Genomic DNA, 27,403 nt, shown 5'->3' on the forward strand with positions numbered 1-27,403 from the left:
CTCCTTCCACTATCCCAGGCTGCTCCAAGCCCTGTCCAACCTGGCCTTGGACCCTTCCATGGTCGGGGCAGCCACAGCTTCTCTGGGCAGCCTGTGCCAGGGCCTGCCCACCCTCACAGCAAAGAACATTTTTCTAACATCTAAGCTAAACCTCCACTGTTTTAGTAAATCCATTCCTCCTTGTCCTAGCACAGTCTGACTGTGCAGGAAGTCACTCTCCTTCCTTTCTGCCAGCCTCTGTAGGTTATGGGGAGTCTTTGGCAGACTGTCCCACTGTGCACACATCGAGCCGATCCCAAAACCACTGGGGACTTACTGAGGTGGCAGAAGCGGCCGTAGAGCCCGGGGTCACACAGGCAGGCTCCATACAGTCTGTGGCAGTGGCCCTTGTTGGCACAGTTGCATGGCTTGTTACAGTTCTTCCCAAAGAAACCTTTTGGGCAACCTTTGGAGTGCACAAACACAGGAAGGCATCAGTGGCTACAGGTCCAAGCCCCAGACCCGAGCTGGGGCTCTGCACAGCCTCGCCACCACTGGCTTTTCCCACCCTCTGCTCTGCTCACTATTTAAAATAAAGGATCAAGGGGGGAAAAGTGGAGAGCTGAGGCAGAGCTGGAGCCATACCATCCTCGCAGAGCTGGCCCAGCACACCGGGTGGGCAGTGGCACTGCCCCGTGCCAGGGTCACACCAGCCTCCGTTCTGGCACCTGCAGACACCGGCGCATCCTCTGCCGAACGTCCCGGGGGGACAGGCTGTGGAGAGAGCAGAGGGTGTGAGCACAGCAAGAAACACTTCCCCTCTGCTATAAAGGAAGCAAAACAAGGCTTTGGTCACAGAGAAGGGCAGCAAGGCTGATGGAGGGTCTGGGACACAAGTTGTGTGAGGAGCAGCTGAGGGAGCTGGGGGTGTTCAGCTTGGAAAACTCATGGAGACCTCACTGCTCCCTACAGCTCCCTGAGATGAGGGTGGGGGGTTGATGTTCTCTCCCAGGCAGCCAGCAACAGGGCAAGAGGACACAGCCTTGAGCTGCACCAGGGGAAGTTCAGGTCTGACATGAAGAGAATTTCCTCACAGAGAGCGTGACTGGGCTTTGGAATGGGCTGCCTGGTGGAGTCGCCATCCCTGGAGGTGTTAGAAGAGACTGGATGTGGCACTCAGTGCCATGGGCTGGTTGAGAAGGTGGTGTTGGGTCATAGGTTGGACTCAGTCTCAAAGGTCTTTTCCAGGCTAATTGTGATTCTGTGAAAACTGTGAGCAAGGAGAGAGTTTTAGTTGAGCAGGCTTTAAACAAACTCATATTCTTCTGAAAAACACATCCACCTGATTTTTACTAGGATATCTCAAAGGACACTGAATTAACCAAGTTTTGGGAAGTACTGCCATGTACTCCCTCCCCAGCACATGCTGCCCTCCCCACAAAGCACAGGTTCAAAAACCATTGCCTGTCAAGTCCAAAGCTTAAACATCAGAGCACAGCTTGGAACACTTGGAGATAAATATTTTAAACAGCCTTTTTTTCTCTCCCAAACACTATTATAAAAATAATATCTTGCTTTTCAAATGCAGTTTCTGAAACTCCCCAGGTAATCATGGCAGCAATGGATCCACAACAGCAAAAACAAACGGTGAGATGCAGCCTTGCTCTGCTGTTTGCAGCCTGAGTGGATACAGCTGCTGGAGTCATCTGACTTCACTGACGTTTTATCAATGTACATTAAGAAAGTTGACATTTCACATCAATTTCCATTTGGCTTCTTTGGTGCATTATTAGAGAAATTTAGTTCCAGTTTTTTCCATTGTTTTAGCTCACCCTAAACCCATGCATTGTGCTGTATATTAAAAATGCAAGAGAAAAGAGTGAAAGCAATCACACATGAGTAATTAATACGGATTAGATATTGTATTTATCACTGTCCCTGCTGACTTCATCAGACAGCAGGTTTAGCTCAATAACACAGTCCTGTTAAATTCTTTAAATTCCAGAGGTGAATTCTATTAGACTACATGCATGGAAGTCTAGTGCAAATATACATAATAAATTTTATTATTGATGAAATGAACTAACGAATTTGGAAACTGCCCTGAAATTTTTATAATCTATCGTGAACTACTAGCACACCAGGGGCAGAAGCAAGAATATCCTCATTTGATAGCTTGAACTGTCTTAGAAAGACTGGAAATTATCCTTTTAATCCTCCCCATTCCTACTCTCTTAGCTGCCCCCAGAGTTATAAACCAAACCCACCATCAGTCTCCCAAAATAACCACAGGCAGACTGCTGGTTTCAATCACTTGCTTGATTTTTCTACATTTCTGTCCATGTGATGACGTCTCCTAAACAATCTTGATGGCAATTAACCTGAAGAGTGCTGTCTACTGATGTCAAGTAATAAATTTTCATCGACTTTTTGTCTCACCAGTGACAGCAAAGACTTTCTGAGAATGATGGGCCATCATGTCACACACCACGAAATGGAGGGACCCATCTCAAACAGGAAATCTGCTGTATGATGTCTCAGACAAGCAGCAGACAAGTTTTGCCAAACTGCAGATGAAGAACAGCACATCAAGAAATCACCACTCTCTTTCCAAAGGGTTTTGACACATGCTTCTGAATCAGAAAGATCTTCTGCCAGGAAACAGGAGCAAGGAGAGTGAAAACCTGCTATAAAGGGCACTGACTTGGCAACAGAATTCTGAAAAATACCATTTCCAATGTGAAAAATTAACTGCTCCAAGACAGTGATGCTAATAATAAAAAGAAAGATCAGGAAAAAGAAATGGGAAATATAAGAAAAAAATTTTAAAGGCAATGTCCTGGGGTGCTACAATGGAAAAAGTCAATTTTAGCATAGGTGTCCACCCAGGCTGTCACATCAACTTTTGGGGCAGACTTCTGGAAGTCACCAAGGCAGGTTGTGGAACAAAGCATGGCCAGCAAACTTCATCATCTTTTAGCAGCAGAGCAAGCAGGAATGAACAGCCACCAAATACTCAGGACAGGGATGATTCTGTCCTGACCTCCACTGGAGTGCAGGGACCTCTCTGTACTGCAGCATCGCTTACAGCTCCTATTTCACACGCCCCGGCACAACAACTTTGGTTATGAGACAGCTGTGCCCCTTCAGGAGCCTCACAGATGAAAAGTACAAGAGGTTCCTCCCAGTCCCCACCTGCAGAGCCCCTGCAGGAGGATCAGTCCCCCTGCCAGCCCTGTACTCACTCTCGTTGCAGATGACACCAGCCCGGCCGGGCGGGCAGACGCAGCCGCTGCGCTCGCTGTTGCAGCGGCCCCCGTGCAGACAATCCTCACACCTCAGGCTGCAGTCCTGGCCAAACGTGTCACCCAGGCACACTGGCAGCAAAGAAACAACACAGGGCTGAGTGAGCAGCAGGGCAAAACGCCTTCCACAAGCTCTTACCTACGGCTGGGTTGTGAACAGCGCCGGGTCGGCACAAAAGGCACGGCAAAGTGGGCATTCCTGAATTCCCTCCTCATGCTTCTAAGTGAAAGGAAAGCTGGGTGTTCAGCTGGAATTTGCTCCCCTAAATGCTGTAATTCTCCAGCCAAGAGCACTTTGAGCTACTTTTTAAAAGGAAGGGTTTTGCCTTCAGAAAAAGTGAATTTGCACCTAATTCTTGACAACAACATTTTATATAACTGGAAGAATTTATTGGGAGTTTCCTTCTCTCCTTGCCAGGCTATCCCTATTTGATTGCAGGAAGTGGATATAGTGCTACTTAAACATAGTTCAGTGGTATTTTCAACCACACTGTGAGTGTTCTAGGAAAACAAAGCAAAATACACATTTATTTACATGTCTCTTCTCTTCATGGATATGAAGAGTGTTATATAGGAAACTTGATATGAAAATGCATTTTTTCCTATTTTTTCCTCTCCTTCCCTACCCTCCTTTTATCCCTTGCCACCCTCACGTTTTCTTTGTTGGGTATATTGAGACAGGCATGCAAAATAAAGTGACTGTCTGGTAAAACACTTCAGTGGCATTGAAGATCTCATCCACACCGTTTAGAGCCTTCAAGGCTTAATGGCTGCAGCTGGAGGCTTTTTGGAAGGGTATTTTTAACAGCACCTGAAAGTGAGCTGGCAGCTCATTCAGCCTTATTTCAGTAAGTTACAGGCTGGTTGCATTTTACCAACAGTTTTCTGTGTGAGGCCAGATTTCCTCTAGGTCTGAGCACCCAACTGTTCCCTTTTCTGTAGCTGGACAAATGCCCAAGCTTTCAGGGACATTTAGAATCCCAGTGCTCCCATTTGGAAAAGGGCACAAATTCATACTTCAGGAGAAGAATACAGACCACCAGTAAAAACATCATGCTTTCACCTTAAAAAGTCATTCAAGTTATAGAAAATATTTCATTACTTGCACCAGCTTACTGTTAAAGCAGGCTTTTTAAGAATACAGATAGCAGCACAAAACCAGGTCTGAAAACACAAGGAATAAATTACTATTTGGGAGGTAAAAAACTTACTAAACCATTTAAAGTTCCTTTCTCCATCACCTTTGCATGCAAACCACTGCATGCTGCAGAGCCTGAGCCTTAGAAAAAGTGCAGCTGCTCAGCTGTGACTGATAATACCCAAATTTCTGTAGCTAAATATAAATAAAACATGCAAAAAGTGGTCAATAAATATTTGATTGTGGTTTCTAGGCCTGATAATTTTGCCTGTGGTTATCTCATTTATCAGTTTCCCAGTTGGTTATCGTTGTCGTTGAGTCCGGCTGGATGCTGTGTGATTTGGGAGGGTTTTAACAGTTTTGTTCACAAAAATAAGGTAATTTTTTATTAAAGTCAAGACCAGCTCCTGATTTTTGCCTGTAGGCCATGGTCCTCAGATGGGTAATCATAGAGTTTATATAAAAATCACAGGACACACATAGGAAAAAACAAGAAATCCTCCCTGGTGAGCCACCAGCACTCAGCACAAAGCAAACTGAGGGTTTCACCTCATAATGCTGTTAAAATTGTAAAGTTTCCACCTTTGGGTGGAAAGACTGAATCATGCAAAGCCCAGGTGGGTGCAAAGCTGTTCTGCACCCACTCCTGTGACAGTGGGTACCCCTGAGCTGTTTGCCACCACTTGAGCTGAGCAACACGTGGATGGGTTGGTGCTTTTCCCAGAGAGCCAAGGGAAACCTGAATCTTCAGAGGATTGTTTTTAACACAGACTAAATGCAAATATCTTAAACAAAAAGCCTCCAGTTGTTAAAAAAGGGTTTGTAAAGAGGGACCTATGCTCCCAGCTCTAGGAGGAAGGGAGTTTCCCCAGTGCCCTGCAGTAAGCCGTGCCATCCTCTCAGCCCTGGCATGATGAGCTCTCTGTGGCTGCTGCCCCTGGGCTCTGTGCACATACCCTGCTTTCCAAGAGCCTCCCAGCCACCTCTTGCTGTCCTGCTCACTCTTTCCCTTCCTCCCTCCCAAAGAATCCAGGCAGCCTCCTGGCTCCTCAAAAACACCCCATTTGGGATGGAACATGGAGACAGGCAGGATGCAGGATTGCAGGATTAATGATGCTGAGCCCTGCCAGCCCAGCCCCAAATCCTCTCCCAGGACAATCCCCCCAGGTTGCAGTGCTGGCTCAGGGCCCTGCTGGTCACTCACCAACCCTGTGCACCAGGGTGAGCTCTCCTCGGGGGTCTCCATCCTCGGCCAGGGCCCCGAGGGCAAGGTGGAGCAGCTGGGGGGGCCCTCGGAACTGCAGCCCCGGGGCACCAGCCAGCCCTGCTGCCTCCTCTGCATCCGCCTCCTCCGCACCTAGGGCTGGAAAAACACAGCCATCAGCACCTCAGCCTGCCTCCACTGCCTCTCATCTACATCTTTTCTTCTATTATGATGTTCAAGTCACACCTCTGCCCAACAGTCCCAGCCCAGGCATTTTCCTGTCTGTACTTACAGAGTTTCTGCTATGCAAAAAAGAAAATAGACAGAAAAGGGGAGACACACTCCCCGCCCCATCTTTCTCTTTTCCTTCTTCTGGAAGAAAACTCTGCTCCCAGAGAATCAAAATGAAATGAGGAGATTCATTTTCCTCACTTGAAGTTTGAGATTATTTTTAGCTAATGAAGGTCATTACTCTTGCTCGTTTTGGAGATGACAAATAGAAAGTGAGGCTGGCTGTGCAATTTATTTTCAGAAACATTAAAACCTGGGCCTTGAAATGACGGGAAATCAGTTGGCTTTCTTTTTGGCGTTGGTTAGAATATCAAACTCTGGCTTAAGGTTTAGCAGTTGCTAAACTTGGTTATAAAACTGAGTTGCTCTGCTAAACTCTGGACTGGTTACACTGGCAGAAATCCAGAGTAACGTCACTGACTAACGGAAAAGTTGCCATAGTTGATCAAAGAAGAATCTGGCTACCTTCTTTATTTCCCACAGGATGTTAAACTTCATCAAACAGCGCAAGAAAAGTGTCAAAATAGTATTTATTTCTAAACCAGGAGCTTTAGGTTTTCAAACGTGTTCAGGGGATTTAAGTGTTCATCTGCCATTAATCTTTGGCAAAAGCCATTACTGGAGGATGAACTTGGATCCACACACTGCACGTAGCCCTACCCTGACCACGTTCAGAGATGGCTCAAGTTGGGCTCCCAAAATCCCAGGATCTGTGAGAATCCTTGCTCCAAAAATCACTTTTTAAATCAGTGGGAAGTGCTTAACGGCCCTTAAGTTTTGAGAAGAACTCACCCACGCAGGCCCATCTGCTATCTCCAATCCTGTAACCCTCCTTACAGGCACACTCGTAGGACCCCAGGGAATTCACACAGAAATGGTCACAGTTGCCATTATCCTGACGACATTCATCCACATCTAGAAAATCCAGACATAAATGGTGATTAGGAACAAGTACTTCTGCTTGGAGAGCCCATGCTGTGCCCAGCTGCATCTGACAAATTATTCTATACATAAGAAAACACAATTTTTCTTATGTGTTTTGGGGCTCTCCGTTTCTCTCTGGTATTGGAGGTATGAAAACATTTCAGGGCAACAAAGAGCAGATTATTTCACTGATGTTTTTGTCTCGAGTGAAAACAGATGCTTTAAACTGTTAAGCTCAGTTGATCCTTTAGTTATTTTGAGGGCTCTTTTTTTGTGGAAGGAGTGTTTTAACACACATCAGTATAGAGTGTCCATGGAGAGAGGAGGGAAAGTTTCTCTCTGCTGGCTCCTCTCCCACATCCCCACTTCCCCATGCTGGATGCTGGGTTATTCCTGTATTCCAGCCTCCCAAAGAGGAAATGACACATTTGTAAAAACCTTATCAGCAAAGCTGGCATAAGGTCAGTGACTCTGATTAGGGCAGTGCCCACAAAGCCCTGCAAAGGGCTTTGACAGCATTTCTTCCACCCTGGGCTGTGATTAGTTAGACCAAGCCACTGGTACCAAAAGGCTTTTGACAAGGGCATGGAATGATGCAGGACAAGTGGGAATGACTTCAGACTAACAGAGGGAAGGTTTAGACAGGATATTAGGAGGGAATTCTTCCCTGTGAGGGTGGTGAGGCCCTGGCTGCCCAGAGAAGCTGTGGCTGCCACATCCCTAGACGTGTTCCAGGTCAGGTTGGAGCAGCCTGGAGTCGCCACATTTCTCTTCACAGAGAAAAGCAAGGCACAATTCTTCCCAAGAGTATTTCTGGGTTTCACATTCCCTAAACCTCAGAGAAGGAAAAACCAATTCTTATCTTATTTGCTGTGCCTGTCTTGTGCCAAAGCAGAATGCAATATGGAGATTGTTTACCCAGAGTGATGGTGTTTTGTTCCCTGGCCTGTCAGGGCCAGGTGTGTGTGTGTGTGTGTGTCACAGGACTGTTGGGTGACAGCCATGAGATTCTGGGCAGTGTGTGCAGAGTTGAGTGCTTGGCACATTCAGTTCAGATGTGATGTAATATAATGCAATATAGTATAGAATAATATAGTATAAAAAAGCATTTAATTAGCCTTCTGACAAGATGGAGTCAGATGCCTTATTTCTCTCCCTTCGTCAGGGGCAAAAATAAAATATCTACTATAGCCTGGTCTAGTGGGAGGCGTCCTGGGGATGCCATTGGACAGGGAGAGGGAAACAGCAAGCATTTCTCACAGCGGCTTGTGAGAAGTTTTAGGGAGCTGGAAAGATGTGATAACCTGTTGACTATAAACAATTTGCAGGTGCTGTTTTTCTACCTTGTTTTTCCGTTCCTCTCAAGGACAGTGCGTGAGAAAGATGTTTGTGTTAGTTAGCCAATAGAACAGAATCTATTGTACCACTCTATAAAACCCGCGCGGTTCTTTTGAATAAAGCCTTCTTTGCCTTTGCTCCGATCCTGCCTCCCGCCTGTTCCTGCCTCAACCCTGGTGCATGAGTGACAGCGTCCCTGCCCACAGCAGGGGTGGAAGGAGATGACATTTAGGTGCCTTGCAGCCCAGCCCACCCCAGCCCACCCCAGTGCTCACCGTCGCAGGAGCAGCCGTCGGCGCTGAGCTGGAACCCCGCCTTGCAGGCGCACTCGTAGCCCCCCGCGTAGTTGATGCAGAACTGGGAGCAGCAGGACTCCCCAGTCTCACATTCATCCACATCTGCAACAAAAGGGCACGTTCAGCTCTTGAGACACCCCCAGCTGCTGCCACAGCTCTGCTGAGAGCTTTTGGGCTGCAGCACTTGCTGTTTTACACCTTCCTTCAACCACATAAACCCTGAATCCTGAAAGCAGCCACGTTCTACCTTCTCCCATGGCAGCCAGGACCCTCCATGTCCTGGGAGAGGCATCTTCTGTGCAAGTCTGAGCTGCCATGAGGGGATTTACAAAACACCAGCAGGCGTTGCTGGTGATCAAGGACAGAACCCGAGGGAATGGCTGAACTTTTTCTGATATCCAGCCTAACACTCCCTGTGTCAGGGAGTGTTAGGCTGGATATCAGAAAAAGTTCTTCCCCAGAGGGTGCTGGGCACTGCCCAGGGAATGGGACACAGCTGCCAGAGCTCCAGGAGGTTTGGACAATGCTCCCAGGGATGCCCAGGGTGGGATTGTTGGGGTGTCTGTGCAGGGCTAGGGGTGGAACTCAATGAAGCCTGTGTGTCCCTTCCAACTCCGAATATTCTATGGTTCTATGAAAAGAGACAACAGCAAGGGCCCACCTGCCCTCAAAAACATTCTGTTTTTTTAACCTATATTTGACCATTTAGACTTCTTTACATTCAACCTTACAGAATGCAAACTGCCAATGCTCTGATCCAACCAGGCACTTGCTGGACAGCAGCAGCCTGGAAGTTTCAGCTGTAGTTTCTGGAAACTGATTTCCTGTTGCCTCCTCCTGCCCTGTGCCCGCTCAGAAATTGGTATCATTGACACCACTGTTCTGGTGATTAGATAGGAGAGCTGAGCTGTTATCTGTGCACTGCAGGCTCCTGGCTGCTGTCAGGCTGCTGAGCAGGTCAGTGGCCATCCAAGGGCCACCTTGTCAATGCTGAGTCTGCAAAATGCTTCTGAATGTGGCCTGGCTGAGCAGCTGCAGATGGGAAAGGTCAGTGTCTCAATTAACCTTGGAAGGAGCACCAACTTTATGAGGAAACACGGACAGGAGAAAGAAAATGTAATTAATCAATCGAGGTGAGGAGGTCACTGTGAAAATGATTAATGCAGGTTATTTGAGGCAGTGTTTTCCAGAAATGTCACAAGCTGAGCTCCTCTGCAGTACATCAGGTGACGCCTTGCTCTGGGTTCCAGCAACAGCCCCATGTTTGCGCAGGAATGCAAAATCTGCATCCAACAAAAAGGAGTTTTTTGCTGTTAAGAGCAACTTTTCATGTCTTCAGCCTTCCTCTGTGTTCTCCCCATTCCCTTGCTGTGTCTGGAGTATCTGCTTCCCTCTGAACTCCCTAGCAGCAGGTCACCGAGCTGGGATGTGGGCAGGAGGCTGCTTTGCCTCCTGTCAGCTGTACAGACAAGACTGTGCAAGCCACCCACCCCTGTGAGGCTCTGGCTCCAAATCTGCCTCCCAAACTTCTTCTGTTTTTGCTTTTCAATCTCCATCATCACCCGCCCTTGCAGCCCTCAGTGCTTCCCTCCTCCCCTGCTCCTCCTCTCTCCTGCATTTGGCTTTTTTTCCTTGCAAGACTCCTTTTGTCTGTAATGCCTCTCACACTCATCAGTGCTCCCACTCTCTACCTCTTCTCATCATCTCATATCTCACTGCACTGCTTTGTGGTGCCTGTTCCTTTTTCCATTCCCCCTCTCTTCCTGGCTATTCTTGAAAATCGTAATGGCATAGTGACAGCAAGCCCAAAGCAGAATGAGATACATTTTGCATGACAAAAGCCATAAACAAAACAAAAACATAAAACAAACATACACACACACACACAAAAAAAAAATCTCATAGTAGAATTGCTTAAAACATGAATGAATTTTTAAGCTCGTGTCTCAAAATAAACCCAAGTCTAACTCAGGAGGTGAAAGCAACAAAGTGAAACTTCTCACAGGCAGAAGTGTAACCCCATCACTGAGCAAATCTGATGGGAGCACAGCAGGCTCTGGAGCACCAAGTGCAGTTTGTGCAAGAAGCACTTGGGAGCACTTGTGCTGCTGCTCCCAGCCACCAGCTGAGAGGGGAAGGAAAACAAACTCAGCTCTGTGATGCTTGGGCTGCCCGTGGCGAGACACAGCGTGGCAGCAGGTGATGCAGCAGTGTCACTGCCACCCCCTGCCCTCCTTGGGGACATATCCCAGCCCGCTCCCAGGGCCAGGCACGCTGGAGCAGCGCTGCCAGAGGATGGTGTTATTTAACACCTACAGGAGGGAAAGCACGGCTTTCCCGGAGCGACAGCTCTCCTGCAGGATCCCTGGTGTAGCATCCCATGAACTCTCCCTCCTTGGTCAATCCACAAGTCCTCAGCCCTGGAAACATTAACTCCTCACCACAGAGTCATCCCTCCCAAAGGGAAAAACAGTCTCCCCGTGGACTTGGTGTCTCAACTTCCTCTGGTTTCTCCCTCCTCTGTCACTGGTTTGGTACCCCTGGTGGCCACCCCCCTACCCCTGGAGACCAGGCCCCTCTGCCCACCCCTTAGCCCCCCTCCCCACTCCTTCCCCTTTATAAGCTGCTTGCTCCACGTGGTTTTCCTCTTTCTCTGGGTTTGTCCTTTGGTGACAATGTTACTCTGCTGGAATAAACCTTTCTTGCCTCTATGGCTGAGCCAGCTGCAGTGAGTGTTGAGTGGAGGTTTGACTGCATTGCCTGAATGTTAACTCAGCCTGCCTTTCAACAGGAGAGGCTTGCTGGGGACCAGAGATGGGCAGCAGCACCTGCCACTGTAACACCCACATTTTCACCCCGGGCCCTTCACACCTGCTCCCTGCCCCCAGCTTGGGTTACCTGCTCCAGTTTTGCCCACAGCTCGGGTTACCTGTGCGGGTTTTGCCCCCATTTTGAGTTACCTGTGTGGGTTTTGCCCCCAGCTCGGGTTACCTGTGCGGGTTTTGCTCCCATTTTGGGTTACCTGTGCAGGTTTTGCCCCCAGCTCGGGTTACCTGTGCAGGTTTTGCCCCCATTTTGGGTTACCTGTGCGGGTTTTGCCCCCAGCTCGGGTTACCTGTGCGGGTTTTGCCCCCAGCTCGGGTTACCTGTGCAGGTTTTGCCTGCAGCTCGGGTTACCTGTGCAGGTTTTGCCCCCAGCTCAGGTTACCTGTGCAGGTTTTGCCCGCAGCTCGGGTTACCTGTGCAGGTTTTGCCCCCAGCTCGGGTTACCTGTGCAGGTTTTGCCCCCAGCTCGGGTTACCTGTGCAGGTTTTGCCCCCATTTTGGGTTACCTGTGCAGGTTTTGCCCCCAGCTCGGGTTACCTGTGCAGGTTTTGCCGTCCCCGGCCAGGCGGTGGCCGCGGGGGCAGGAGCAGCGCGGCCCCGCTGCCGTGTGCTCGCAGCCGTGCTCGCAGCCGCCGTTCCCGTCCCGGCAGCTGTCCACGATTTCCATCTCGATACCTGGCAGGGAAATAAATCAGAAGGGTGTTAAAAAGCAAGCCCGAAAGATGTAAAACAGCAGCCACGAGTGCTGTAGCAGTGAGTGTAATCAGCTCACAGCCCCTCCCCTGAAGAGCAGGCTTTGGAGGCACGGAGCTCCAGGTGCTTGTGTCACAACAGTGGATGCTCTCAAATTCAGCCATGGGAAGCTGGTTCAGTGTTCAGCAGTCAACAGGAGCCTTCCCAGCTTTCCTCAGGTTTATGCTTTGTTTGGGCACAGTGCTTGCCCAAAAGGAGCAGAAGGATCTGAGGAGCCCAGGGGGTGCCCCCCAACCCAGCCTGATGCACTTCCCAAAGAGCAGCTTTGAGTTTTGCATGGGAATGGCAAAGTGCTGGGTTCTGAAACATCCCCCAAACACAAAGGCATTGAAACATCCTCAGCAGAGTCCTGCTGGTGAAATGGACACCCAACCACAATGCAAAACAACCTCCAGGTTTTGGTTCTTGGATGTCCCTTCCAGGGGGACACAGCAGCTCCTCTGCTGACACTTTGTCCCCTACAGCTAAGACAGGGTGGTACAGTGCCACTGCCAGCCCCCTTTGCCCTGACAGACTTCCATGCCCTCCTCATGGGGCTGCACTGGACAGTCCTCAGAACATCCTGGCCATTCCAGAGGGAACCTTCACGTGATAAAGGGAGCACCTGGCCACCTCATTCCCACCCAACTTCTTCATCAGATGATTTCTCCAAGATGCAAAGAAACCATAGGGTCAGCTATGAAGTTTTTCGTGAAGGATTAGCCAGCTTTTGTTACAGAGCTATTTAGAGAGGACAAAATTTCTCCCACTATGTAGGGAAACTGAGAAACACCTTCCTAAAGGAGCCACTGTACTTCCAGAAACAGCCCAGCTCGGAGTGGTGGCCATCAGATCTGGCACAGAATTTCCCCAGACACATCTGTGCTCGTGGGCTCTGGTCCTACCCCTGGGAGCAACTTGCTTGCCAACAAGCAATGTAATTCCATCTGGAACAGGGTATAAATTAAACAAATAAATATCTCTACATCTCATGCATAGTGTGATTATTTGCACCAGGGAGAAGAAATCTCCCTGGTCTCCTGTCCAGTGTGTTAAGCTGGGATTTAGTAAACCCAGCAATTAAATGCAGAATCTGACTTCATACACGATCTTCATCATTTACTTTGTCCCAGCTCTTCATCAGCAAAACTGAAATACCAGCTCTTCCCCAGCCACTGGGGAAATGAAAGAATAAACAAAAATTGTAAATTGCTCAAACACTGGGATAATCCTGATCATAAATATATGCAGAATGTTTTTATTTTTATTGTTTGCTCTGCAATATTGTACATGAGGCACAGAGAATCACCATCCCCTGAGATCTGCTGAACATCCAGAAAAATTATTATCAGAAAAGCACAATGAAATCTAAGTGGTCTAAACCTCTTTTTTATGCCTATGACAGAAGATTTCATACCTATATATTAATCACATTTCCTCTGCCATTGCTCCACTCACAGTTCCCCATCACCTATGAAATAACTCTCCAGGATGTCTCCCACATAATTGGGTTTTGTTTTTAATGTATGTTAATGCCTCGAAACTGGATTTCATTCTTAATAACTATTTCTTACACACACATTCTTAAATAAAGCACTCATTCTCTGGCATGCAGCATATTTTCCTAAGGAAGCTCTGCTGAAAGCTCTTGCACAGTATTATTAGATTGAATGATCTTTGCCCACCTCTTTGCTAAAACAGGTCATGCTTTTGTCTGCATTCCAGGGAGCTTATGTTAGGTCCATAATAACCCCAACTCTTCCACATCACCTCCTTTATTAATCTAAATTTGCCCTCAAGGGCAGGCCAGGGATCACCTATCAGCTAGCAGCACTGGGAGTCAGTCCCCCTCTCCAGAAAAGTTGTGTTGATTAAGAAACCCCGCTGGCAAGAGGTAAGCATGTGAGGAAAGACAACAGGGCTTGCTTTAGCTTGGGAAGTTTGAGTTGCTCAAATATTTTTTCATCCCAAATCTTTATTTTTTTGTTGCCTTTTTTTTTTTTTAAAGCATCCTCTTAATAGTGTCAGTAATCTCAGGAGAAACATAAGCAAACCCAGACAGGTAAAGACAAGAGCAGAACGTCGTGTTGGTTTTCTCTTGCATGAGGTCTGTAAGAAAGCTGGGAGGAGGAGGGCAGGAATGAATACATTTCACAGAACAGCAGCATTGTGGTAGCTCTGCAGCAGAATTCACCAGACTCTGAAGATAAACCAACAGGGCTATTTGCTCTTTGAAAGGCAGTAATTAAGGTCTGTGAACACAGGCTTAGGAACACGTCACCCTGCAAACCCAGCAGCAGCAGCAGGGGAAGAAAACAGTATTAAGCTTGATCTTTTGCCTACATTTACTCTGCTGGGGATGGTAATCCCCGAGAATCAGAAGTGAGGCCTGACAGGGAGCAGAGAGGAGAGGAGATGAGAGGAAGAAGAGCAGGGCTGGGCAGGGTCACTTACGGTAGCAGCGCCGCCCGTCCGCGCCCAGCTCGAAGCCGGGGCTGCAGGCACAGCTGAAGGAGCCCGGGGTGTTCACACAGCGATGGGCACACCTGGCCCTGCCCTCTGCACACTCATCCACATCTGCAAGCACACAGAAAGTCGTTCAGCTGGATACTGAAATGAGAAAATCATGCTGCTCTACATGGATGTGGCTGCGTTTCCAAATATCTGCGGGAAGGATTATCCTGGGGTCAGCCTGCAAAGGACAGCACCCGGTGAGCCCAGGAACATTACACTCACAGTATTCTCCAGGACAATCTTTTTCTGAGCACCACTGACCTTGAACTTCTCAGTGTGAACATTTACAATATCAACCACTATATTTGCAGTATCAGCCAAAGCAACTTATTTATTACTCCTGTAAAAAGAGCAATGGCAAAAGAAGACCTCGTGTAAAGAACTCAGAAGAAACTTCCAAAACTCTGAAATTATCACCATGTCCTCCAAGCCACTGTAGTTCAATTAATGGAACAGGAAATAGCTGATTACTCTCTGAATGTCAAATGATCTGGATTAAGTGGTGGCTGGGTTTCAGCAGGGATGATGGAGACGGATCATCCCTGAATCTTGCAGCTGCTTTGCAGCAGTGCAGTGGGAGGCACCTGCAGCAACCACAGCAGCTCCAGCAGCCCTGAGAGGAAAGGAAAAGCTGCAGAGCCTTAAGTGAGGAGGCTGTTCTTCCCCAGTCCTCTGCCAAGCAGGCTGCTCCTCAGCTTCACACTTGCTGGTCTGTATTTTGGAGTTGAATGTCCCCAAAGGTGTCCATCTTCCTAAAGGCTCAGTGGAACATAAAAGTACTTTTAAGGAGGTAGTTAAAACTTTTAACTAGTTAAAAAAAAACAAACAAACCCACAAAAATTTACACTAAATACAGCTGCACAGAGCACCGACCTCTATGCAAAGACTGGTATCACACATGGCAAACCCCTGATGCATCTCCTGGTCCTTCCCATTCTGACATCTTTCTGGAAAAATACAGATTATTTATTGCACCGATGCTGGGGCAGTGTCTTGAAAATAGCAGGGAGCAATCTGATGTGCAGCTCTTCACTTTTTACCCCACAAACCACACTTTCTAACAGTTTTGTCCCTCCACACGTGCTGTGCCCAGTGCTGTGCTCGTGGCCCCTGCACTTGAGCACGAGGAGCTTGATGGATGCAATCAGGCTCCTTGCAAAGAGAGGCCCCAGGCAGTGCAAACACCACACACTGGCTCATGAAAATTTCAGGACAAATGACATCTCCTCTGAAGCAGCCATGGGAGCAGCTGCTGCTGAGAATAAAATGGGTTATTCCTCCTTTTTCTCTAATTGTCAGTTTGCGAGCACACTGCGCTGGCCAAGGCTGTAAATATTCTTTTCTCTTCTTCCTTTTAAATAGAAAAAATAAAAAGTTGAACCACAGCCACCACCCTGCACAGGTTTCTTCCTGTCCTAGAGCTAATAGCTGAAGTATGACACTTCAGCTGCCCTCTGTCTCCTTCCAGCTCGGTTTCCAGAGAGTCAAACAACAGCTTGAATTTTGCAAAAGGCATTGAGTAACTTCTAGGAGAAAAAACCAATAATTGTATATCCATGGTAAGACATGCTGCTTAATGATTCAAAAGATTGTTGCCATGAGGCTGGGGAGAAAATTTGTTCCAATATATAACACTGAAAGTTAACTCAGTGATTCAGTTTATACATAAATCAACAGAGATGTCAATGTGTATCTGAGATAAAACAAACAACAGGCTGACCCTACTGCTAAACCCACTGTTGTTTCCATCCACTCATTATCAGTACATTACTTGAAAACAGTTTTTATTTTCAGTAATTACTCATGAGTAATTCCAGTAAGAGAGAATCACTAAGATGTGCCATTCTACTCACAGAAGGGCTTACAGGCAACTGAGTAAAATACTCAGGGTAGGAAGTAAATATTTTGAAAGGCACCCAGCACCCTTTATATGAGACAATAATTTACATATAGGCAAGATTTTGGCCACGTTTTCAAAAGAAGAGTGTAAAATTAGGAAAATTTTATATATATATATATATATATATATATATATATATACACAGACACATCCTGATCCTGACTTGGCTGTTAAGAATCTGTGCACATTAAGTCCACAAATGCTTTTTATTTTATAAAACTGCTAAACTATCTTCCAAGAGGTTCACTGAAAAAGAAAAGCAGGTATTTTGACCTCTAGCTCCCCCAAGTTTCAGGTCAGAAATGCTACAGATGCTTTTGACAACCCCAGGCTAAACACAGGACTTGAGAATTTAACTTTTTAAGCTCCTCTCTTTGGAAATCTTACACATCATGATTTTTTCCTTCACAGTAGTTTCTCCATTAATATGGAAACGTTCTCCAGCTAAAAAGCCCTTTGAATTCTAAATAGGTTTTCAGTGACCTGGTTCAGAGTTTTACTTGAACCAATTTTCCAGGAGCTGTATCTGGGACATTATTTTAAAGGCACCCTACAAGAACAACACTATAGCATTCACAAATCCAGTTGCTAGAAAGCATGACTTAGGAGATCACAGAGAAATTTTCATCACTAGAAAAGTCCTTCAAGACTGTGGGCTGATGTGAGTATCACAGAGAGAAAGGCTGTTTCAAAATGCACACATATATTTGTCTAACATATTCCTTTCCACTCACAGCTCAGTAAGGCAGAGCACTGATTAATAACATTCTTCACAATAAAGAGCCCAGAGTTTCTTACCTAAACAGGACTTTTTGTCTGCAGCAAGAGAATGCCCTGGATGACACTCGCATTTTGCAATTCCTCTCTCATTCTGACAGATTTGTGAGCATCCTCCATTCCCACTTGTGCAGGGGTCTATCACTGAAACCAATTAGAGCACACTGTCAACTGAAAGGTCACTTTTTGCCTGAAAATGGTCTTACCTGCCATTGTTACAACTAATGACGAAGTAGCTGTAAGAGATTAGACTGGGAAAAAAATGTGACAGCATCTGGTGAGTAAAGCTGCTGTTTTTCTGGATGCTTTTTGTTGCTGGACAACATTTTTCACAGAGCAGCAACAAGGCTTTAAACAGCAGGAAACCGAGCTTGTATTACATTGGAAGTAGGACAAAAAAGTACATTTTATTGTTATTTTGCTGTACCTGAACAGATTTCAAGAGTTCTCTAAACAACAGCAATTAGCACTCCAGTATGTGTGAATCCATAAACACACACAATGATGGAGTTCACCACAAAACAATGAATATTTAAAAGGCTTGAGAGGAAATAAACACTGAAGAGCCCCCAAAGACATCTTTCAGTCTATAAACATATGCCATTCATGTTGTACATCAAGGCTTTTTCCTCTTCTTGAACAATAACATACCTTTTCAAGGATAAGCTGCCCTAAGTGGCAAGTACTTAGAAAAACTTTTATCAAATGCCTACAGATGCCTCCATCTCGAGGATTTCATTGTGTTGTATGGGTTTATTTCTGGAACATCCACCTGCTGGAAGCATACTGCCCAAATAGAGACTGGGCACACCCCAAACCAGACCCACCACGACTGTTCAGACAGGTCTGACTTGGGTTGAGACCTGACATTCTGCACCAGGCTGAGGTTTTGCTTTGGAGCAATCATTACACCAAAATTCTGGTGAATAACATTCCACAGGCAAATCTGGAGGACACCTTGAAAACGTGTCCTCTACAGTTCTGCTTAGCTTTGAATAAAAAGCTAGACCTATTTCCCCACAATTCCAGATCTGATGCAGCTTTAGCATTTCACTCATTACTGTCTGATTTGAGACAGATGACCAATATTCCTCACTTGCCCTGCTCTGTACAAGCCAACTTCTCTCAGAGCCCCAGGGGAAAGTCACCATCAGTTCGACCACACTGGAGTCAGGGTTTGAGGAGCCCTGGGAAGGGCTGAAGGAGTTTTGCTCTGACCTGGCTGCTTTGCTCTTCCACTGGCTACGCAGGAGGAGGGAACAGGAGAGAAAACCCTCTACTTCATATGGATTTAAATATGGGGCAGGGCTTTCTTTGGTCCCTTTTCTGTGCAGCCAAGTGGCATTTTGTGCCAGCATTTGGTAAAGGAGGAAGCAGCCCCAGAACATCTTCAAACTGCCTCATGCCACCTCCTGCCATCTCCGGAACACACAACACAAAAACCGTTCCGGTCTGCAGGGCTGAGTTTGACTTGACAGTATTAAACAAAAAAAACACACAAAAAAAATTTTTTTAAAAAAAGCACAGTTAGGGATGTAGAACTGAAATTGGACTTCTGACACGATAGGTTGCAAATAGGTTTCCAAGGAACAGCAGCACTTCATCGTGCATGACACTTCCAAGGCTGACAACTTGGCTCTGCAGCTCGACAATTTGCGGTCTTCAAAGGATTTAGCTCCAAGCAAGAACTCACTCCTTGCTGATATGAAATATTGAGTTATTTGCCGATTCCTTTTCTATTTGGGTAAATTAAATGAAATCACTATCAAACAGCATCTGTTAAACCTGCATATTATGAAGGTTTTCAGAGCAGCTAAAGCTTTAATTTGAGAATGATTACAGCGCGGAGTAAAGCTCGTAATGCTCTGTGACATGACAACAGGCAAACAACAAATTACACGGTGGATGTTAGTAAAACATAGTCATTCAAATAAAGGTAGCAGCCTTGGAAGTCCTTGGATGAGGTAAGTTTGTAAAGGAAAGATCTTCAGGACATGAGGCAATCAGTGATTGACTTGCTTTCCAGTGATATGCATGTTGCTGCTAGAAGCAGGTTTCAGGAAAAGCCAAAAATAACTCATTAGTGTTCTTTTTCACACATTTGCCTCTTACTGGTTCATTTAATAACTTTAGTAGATAACAGACTCCGTCCTACAAAGCTCTACTCCAAGCTGTTAAACACTATGGTGAAAAATTTACTGGCATGGTTTCATTCACAGGTGCCTCAGGACACAGAATCCCAAAATGGTTTGGGTTGGAAGGAACCTTAAAGCTCATCCAGCTCCACTCCCTGCCATGGGCAGGGACTCCTTTCACTACCCCAGGTTGCTCCAAGCCCCATCCAGCCTGGCCTTGGACACTTCCAGGGATGGGGCAGACAAGGCTGTAAACCACAGGGTCTCCAGTCCTGTCTGCCACAACCTCTGGAGCACCTAAAGAAAAGAGGTTTGGGCCTTATCAAATAAATTTTTTTGTTCACAGCAATCATGACTTCACAATGGAGAAAATATAAAGTGGTAAAGAGAAAAATTGCCAGGCTTGAGTGTTTCTCCAAGGCTTTGCAGGGCTGTGGGTGCAGTATTAACTCCCAAAGAGTCCACAGGGGTGAATCCACACCTGCATAGCACCTGTGGCAAACACTCTCATGACACTGTGGTTTCTCCATCCAAACCATGACTCCAGCAGCCAAGCTTTGGTTGGAAAATAAAAAATCATCCAGACTCACCTCCTCCCACCTCTTCTACTTAAAAAATCTCTGACAACTCAAATGCATTCATGACCACTTCATCCTCATTTGTTCCTGTAAAAATCTTGTCCATGAGCTTACCTAGCACTTTTCTCTGCCAGGCATTCATTCACTCAGGTATTTACGGGGGGGAAGCATCCTTCTCAGTTCTCATTTTGCAAGCTGAGCTCTGCTTACAGGCAGATCCTCCTTCCCCAAGCACAGCTGCCCTCCTGGGGAGGGCTGCAGTGATTTATTTTGGCTCAAACACCCAGGGGTAAGCAGGCACCCAGGTAAGGGGTGCCCACCTGCAGACAAGGCTGACCCTGCCCCTCTCCAGAGCTCAGTAACTACAGGCTGGTGACAAAGCACTGCCTTTGGTGAGTGGCTAACTCTCTTCAGCCCCACCACGTGAGGGGGTGAACAGTGGTGGCCAAACCTCCCCTTTTAGGAGTCCCAGCTGAGACAGAGCATGGAAGTGGTCCTTGGGAGCTTGAACGGTGCCCTGAGCACTCCAGGAGAACTCCCACCCCTCCTGGCATCACTCAGACCCAACCACTGTCCCACCACTCCATAAACCCACCCCAAAGCCCTGTACAGGCTCTCAGACACATCTCAAGATGTTTGGAAAAGGGATGGGGAACAGCAGAGGAAGCTCTCTGACACCTTTGTCTCCCCAGAGCTCCCCTTTTCTGGCTCTTTGATAATCTCAGGGAAAAAACGTGGCCACCCCCTGAGACACAGCGAGGCCAGCAGGCTGTGGGTGCTCCCTGGGGTGCAGCCCCCACTGAGGGCAGGATTTGGGGGGGCCCAAACCGAAGGGGAAGGGTTCTCTGCACCCAGCAGGAGCTGGGAGCCATCTGAACAGCAGGATTTACTTACACTTCATCCACAGCGTGTAAAATCTCCGAGCAGAAGAGGAGCCATATGGAAACGGTTTTGTGACAGGAATTTCAGCTCAATAAATCCATAAATTTGGCCTTATCTTTCTCTGGCATGTTCAAGGATGTGTGTGTGTGTGTGTGTGTGCTTGTGTTGGGGAATGGGGGGGGCTGCCTTCCAAACTGATGAATATGTTAAGATATACAAGAAAAGAAAAGCAACAATCAAACCCAAAGGTAGCATTGCTGTTCTGCTTGGAGAGTGCTTGAAACCTGAAGGGGAGGATGAATGAATCAGCCTGTGATAAGCCAAAAGGAGATAAAGAGAAGACTTTTGGTAGAATAAAACATGTAATGCAGGCCAACTCTATATACAACTTGATGAGCAACAAAATGTTAGAATTAAATCACGATTAAGTTCCTAACCTATGTCATCACCATCATTGTGCAAGGAGCAGCCAGGGATCTGGGAGGCCAAAATCTTGTTCAAAGCTGTGATTCAAAGTGAACTTCACACCTCAAACAAGTGTTATTTTAAAATCCTGTCAATAAGCAATTCCCAAAGCTGCTTCTGGCACACAGGGGGAAATAGGAATGAACACAGTGACCCAAAACACATCCTAGGATCTTTTAAATTGCCTCTACTGTGTGTCTTCACAGGACTCACCTTCACAGGATTTGGCATCTGCCTTCAGCTGGTAGCCTGGCTGGCACTGGCACTTGTAGTGATCCTCACTGAGCTGAACACAGTCCTGCTCACAGCCCCCGTTGTTAATGCTGCAGGAATTGACAGCTGGAGCCAAGAAAGCAGGGAAGGAAAGCATGTCAGCAACCTGGGGGAACTCATTTCCTATTTTAAATACATAAATGGCAGCAAAAGCAGGCAAACCTTGCAGAACAGCTTTCAGAAATGCTCCTGTCCCCTCCCCTGAGTGACTGCCTTCCCTTGTGCTCACGGAGCCTGGCTGACACAGTGTCCCACACCAGTGAAATCCTGATTCCAGGGAGAGGCAGGTGAGATCTGAGGGCTGTAATGCTGACTGAAGCACAGCACCCTTTGATCTGACAGCACCAAAGCACTGCCAATCCACTGAGGCAAGGAGAGGAAAAAAGAACAGCCCTGCTGGCACTTGCACATTGATTATCTTTTTCTCTCCTTGCTTTCATTGATTAAAAATAGTAATTGTCTTTCAGGCTGATTTCCTCAGCCTCATAAATAAAAAAAATTCAAATAACAGAAGCCACAAGAACAGACTCACACAGCAAACCACAGGAACACAGGGTCCTCTGTACATCTTTAAAGATGCTGCTTCTTTCACCCCAGCAAATTAATATTCTTTTTTGTTCAACACATATCCCTGGCCTCTGGAGAAACATTTCTCCTCCTGACAAAACATGTTAACACACACCCACACCTATTCACAGGCTGCATGTAAAAATAAGAGTGATGGTTTGGTGCTGCTATTGTGCTGTGCTGATGGAAGTGTCTGTGTGTGGCTGTATTGAGATTTCCATAGCAGGGATGTAGTATGGGGAGGTTTAAATGAGATATTAGGAAGGAATTCTTGACTCTGAGGGTGGGGAGGCCCTGGCACAGGTTGCCCAGAGAAGCTGTGGCTGCCCCATCCCTGGAAGTGTCCAAGGCCAGTTTGGATGGGGCTTGGAACAACCTGGGGTAGTGGAAGGTGTGGGATGGGGTGGGACTGGATGAGGTTTAAGGTCCCTTGCAACCCAAACCATTCTGGGATTCTGTGTTTTCTATGGGCAGCTGGAAAGACTGTTTGGCCTTCATGGAATGCACCAAACTCTGAACCCAATGAAATCAGCAAAGAGCTATGAAATTTATTTTTTTCATATTCATTTTAGCAATATTTGTATTTCTTCATTTATCTGTAACAGACATTAGTAAATGTCAGCTGCAAAACCTGCTACAGGATTTGTTTCACCCTGTGCCACCAATTAGCAAACACTGAGTGTGTGCAGTCAAGTATGTGTTAAAAAGGTGAAAAGAAAAGCAAATTTTTACATTCTCCTGGCTGCACACACAGCAGGAGGCAGGAGGCACCTCAGTGCCCAGAAACCTGACCCTGGCTTCTGATCCCCACCTGTGCCCAGGAGCCTTCTGCCCTGCCACAGACAGAGCCTGGAAGCAGCTCCTGTCTGCCCAGGACACAGCAGAGCCCACACTCTCTGAGCTCCCAGCTCCCTGCACATTTGTATCCAAAGACCTGTTTTTCAGCAAGAATATTCAAATAAGATGAAAATATTTCAGAAGACGAAAAACATCTTCAATCCAAGTGACAGAATATACATGTTGGCTTTTAAAAGTGCCATTTTCTCCCTCTGTTTCTGGGCACGAGCCAATCTGGATGCAAGGGGAGATAAGCAGCAACCTGTCATGATGAGGGTTTGGGAGGATCTGAAGGTGGGAGGGGACAGGTGTGAAATCCATGAGTCCCAGTGAGGTGTGTGGCCGTGCCAGCAGCCAGGGGTTGCTCTGGAGCAGCCAGGGCAGGTTTGTCACCAGGCTGGATCCGTGACAGGAGGTGCCAGGCTGAAGGAGAAGAGCCCCCAGGGACAGGACAGGATTGTGCTGGTGGCTGCCAGGCACCAGCAGCACCTCTCTGAGCAGAGTATTGGCACCTCCTGGCTCTGACTCCAGCTGTCACTAAGGGCCTGTGGCTGGAAGGCTGAGCACCTCCACAGGCAGAAATATGGCCTGACATTCACTTCTCAGAGATTTACTCTTGGAATTTGGTAGAAACCCAGCCCTGATGTGGATCCCAGACAGGCTGGGTATGATGCCAGGTGATGCCAAGAGAGGGAGGGGGGTGTCTGGGAAGGGGGACAGTAGTGGGAACAGCAGGTGAGAAAAACAAGGATCACAGAATGGTTTGGGTTCATCCTAAAGATCATCTCATTCCATCCCCTGCCATGGCAGGCACACCTTCCACTGTCCCAGGTGCTCCAAGCCCATCCAGCCTGGCCTTGGACACTTCCAGGGATGGGGCAGCCACAGCTTCTCTGTGCCAGGGCCTCCTCACCCTCACAGGGAACAATTCCTTCCTAACACCCAGTCTAACCCTGCTTTCTGTCAATTCAAAGCCTTTCTGCCTTGTCTGTTACCATATGTCCTTGTCAAAACTCCCTCTCCAGCTCTCCTCTAGGCCCCTGATCTGATAACAGTTAAGAAATGCACATTCTCAACCCATTATTTTTTATAATAAAGGTGATATTTTTACAAAGAGCTGGCTCTGAAGCCATAGTTAGATACATGCATAGCAACCATGGGGTTAGAACACACAATCTCTTCCAACCTGTGTTTTCCATCACCTTAAATCCACCCTTGGCAGTGACAAGAAATGTAACTTCAGATATACAGGGCTTATATATATGTTGGAAAACACAGATTATAGAGTTGTAGAGATATTTTCTTTGTTACTTTCTCAATATGTAAGAGCCTCAGTGTGCTAAAATCTCCATTAAAAACCTGCATCTCAACAGCTTCTCCACATAAAGCAGACATCAAAGGTAACAGCTGGCACCAGAGATGAATCAGGGTCTAATGGCTGTGCCCTGTTTCCACTTCTAGGAGTTCAAACAGGAATAAATTCCACTGAAGACAATGAATTACAACAGTCCAAACCCATAGCCTGATACTACAATAAACATGTTCTTTCTGAGTTTCAGCTTTTCAGATACCAGCTGGTTAAATTTCAGTGAAGTCAAATTCATTGCATTAACATAATCAAGGCATTACAAACAAAGCAAACAAAAAAGTTGGACAGGGTTGCAGTGAATATTTGCTCTGGCACGTGTGTTTATAAATCAATTCAATGCTGAGCAAAATTTGTAGGACCAAAAAGTTGAAGGAAGAAAAGGAGCATTGAAAGAGATGGGATTTTATCATGGCACAAAGTACTGGGGGACATCAAAGGATGCAGGAATTGAGCAGTTTATTCTCACACACTGAACAAAGCAACCCACTCTGGAGATTTTTGGGTCTGAGCTGAGTATGGGCAGAGTTCTCTGCCTTAGAGTATGAGCAGAAGTTTCCAATGGGAGCAGGAAGAATGGCAAAAGCAGATTCCCTCTCCCCACATATTTTAAGGCTCCTACTGGCAGAGGAGGGATGGACCAGCAGACACAAGTCAGGATCCCAAACACCCTGTGCTGAGGCGGCAGGAGGACCAGATTTACTGGAAAGCTTGTGACAGCAGCTCAGTCATATTCCATGGATCACATGAGGAAGTGTCTTGTCCCAGGTTTTTGAGTCCTCAGATGTAGGCTGAATATCTTTTAAGATGATAGATCCACTTCCTTATGTATGGGAGATTTCCAAGCCATCCAGGCTGCAAAATCTGCTTCCCCTCAAATGATTTTGGCACTTTTGTTCCCGCAAACACGGGGTTGCCAAAAAAGAAAAGGAGGACGTGGAAAGAATGAACCTAACAGCAATCTGGGCTGGTCTCCTCTAAAAAGCCTGTCCAGAGGGACTCTTGTTTCTTATTTCTGCAGCTGAGATAATCACCTTCCATAAACAGCTCAGTGCCAGAAGGTGGTCCCTTTTCTTTCTCAGCATGCAGCAGAGATCCTTACATCCTCTGAAGTATCCATGGAAGAAACACCACTGCTAATCCAAGCCTGTTTGAAATGCTGGCTGTTCTGCTGGGCTGCACTAGGTCAAAGGAGAGGGGCATTAGTGGTTTGCTTCTCATCAGATGAGTGCTGAAAGCTGAATGTACAACATGGTGCTGCACAAGGGGCAAACTCTCCATCCCCAACAAGCAGCTACAGCCCAAATCCTGATCCTAGGCACTCCTGATTTATATGAAATGCTTCTCCCTGTTCTCATCAATTAGTAACTGTCTTGTTCTCCAATGCATGAGAGCTTATTATATCCATTTGTTTTGGTGTCTTGTCTGAACAGCTGGAACAGGACTCAATATCCTCCCTCAGTATCTTGTGCATCCATTATTATGATAGCTGAGCTCTCTGAAACTCCTGCCTCCCATCTCGGGACTTATTTTTGTTTCTCCTTGATAATTTCTGAGACATTGTAAACAAAGCTGGCCACTGTATGAAGTACTTTGAATAACTTCTTGAGAATATTTACATTTATTAAATGAAAACTTGTTCTCTGGTATTGTTCACAGCTCAGACAAAGCCAAACTGAGCTTTCTGATTATGTGAGGCAAGAGGAAACCTAACTATTTCGTGTCCACAGAAGATTTTACATATTACACAAGTAAATTAATTTCATTTCCATTAACATCTACTCTTTGCCTTTATCACACAGTTCTCATTCTCTTTTTCCCCTCAAAGTCCCTTTAGTCACCTTTTCAAATAAAAATCCCTCTCCACCACCAGTGGGACTATTCAGAGGAAGCAATGTAGCTCAAACAACGCAGATTTCACTTCTGGGTCTTCCCTGGTCAGATCTGATCTGAGTGAGATTAATTTCTCTTTTAATTCACAGAAAATCACAATTGCTTCTAGTTAATTATGAACCACTCTGCTTTTACATGATTTTTTTCCCTCTCACTATAGTGTTTCCTTGTCCACTCCTTCACCAACTAAAATAATCAAGAAAAGACTGAGACTTCATCACATTTTTAATTGCAGTTAATTACAAAACACTGAAAGTCTCTGTATGTGATAAACCCAAGAAGCCTAAAAGGGTAAGTTTTAAAATAAAAAAATCCATTATTCCCACAGCTTGAGCACTGGTACCTCCGGTGTTCTGGTTGCATCAGTGAATGTATTGCTGTGATAATTCCAGCAATGACTGATGACATCTCTGGCTGACATTAAGCACAACCAAGGGACTTTGGGCAGGAACTGAGGCCATGCCCAAACTGTGAGTGAACTTATTCTGCAGATGTGGTCTGACTGTACCTGACTGTGCTTCCCATATTACCTCAAATCAGGTTTAAAAATTTAAACAAAAGGTGCCCTTTTCTGCTTCCCAGATGAAAGAACATTTTAATCCTTTCTGCAGAATTCAAAATTTTGACTTTTGTACTGATTTAAATGCAGTACAAGAATGTGTATTTCTGTTATTGCTTTTAACAATATGCAGAACTAACTCAGGTATGCCTTGTTTCAGACCTTAGAGTCCAACCCAAGAAGCACAGGGTTTATTTCTATTGGCAGAGCTGCAATCCCCTCCACATAACCAAGCAATGTGTCATGGCTGAGCTCCATGGTGCTCTCATTGACACCAGCACACATGGGGTGAATCCACCCTGTAAATTACAATCATTCACCTGGACACAACCTCTAAAATAAACCAAGTGCCAGGGCAGTGCTGGGATGTGCCACAAAAAGAAAAGCACTCAGAATTTTAAAAATATTATTTGAAATTAAGACCCTAAGCTCTTCAATGCCTCCTGCAAAAGAATTTTCACCAACATGAGACACCATCAAAAAAACCCAAAAAACCCACCAAACCACATAACAAAATAAGAGTACTTCTGGCAATACCTGAATCCTCACGGGCTGTTTGAACCAGAATGGGCAATGATATTTAGTGAGAACTCAGCTTGGAGAGTCAGAAGGCTTTGCAGTTAG

The 27,403-nt window shown here is 46.3% G+C and overlaps 1 protein-coding gene across 1 annotated transcript in view; it reads right to left on the minus strand.

Moving 5' to 3' along the window:
* The window catches only part of LOC132331896 (multiple epidermal growth factor-like domains protein 6), a 188,383-nt gene that overhangs the window by 43,005 nt on the left and 117,975 nt on the right, over positions 1 to 27,403 (minus strand). Inside the window, exons 7-16 of the mRNA XM_059855817.1 lie at positions 21,498 to 21,623; positions 17,246 to 17,368; positions 14,488 to 14,610; positions 11,839 to 11,976; positions 8,455 to 8,577; positions 6,710 to 6,832; positions 5,627 to 5,779; positions 3,225 to 3,356; positions 625 to 753; positions 317 to 445 (exon numbers count right to left, since the gene is read on the minus strand). Of these exons, the coding sequence (XP_059711800.1) occupies positions 317 to 445; positions 625 to 753; positions 3,225 to 3,356; positions 5,627 to 5,779; positions 6,710 to 6,832; positions 8,455 to 8,577; positions 11,839 to 11,976; positions 14,488 to 14,610; positions 17,246 to 17,368; positions 21,498 to 21,623 (1,299 nt within the window). The remainder of the gene's footprint in view (positions 1 to 316; positions 446 to 624; positions 754 to 3,224; positions 3,357 to 5,626; positions 5,780 to 6,709; positions 6,833 to 8,454; positions 8,578 to 11,838; positions 11,977 to 14,487; positions 14,611 to 17,245; positions 17,369 to 21,497; positions 21,624 to 27,403) is intronic.

The sequence above is a fragment of the Haemorhous mexicanus genome, chromosome 10, assembly GCF_027477595.1.
Source record: "Haemorhous mexicanus isolate bHaeMex1 chromosome 10, bHaeMex1.pri, whole genome shotgun sequence".
Taxonomy (NCBI): Eukaryota; Metazoa; Chordata; class Aves; order Passeriformes; family Fringillidae; genus Haemorhous; species Haemorhous mexicanus.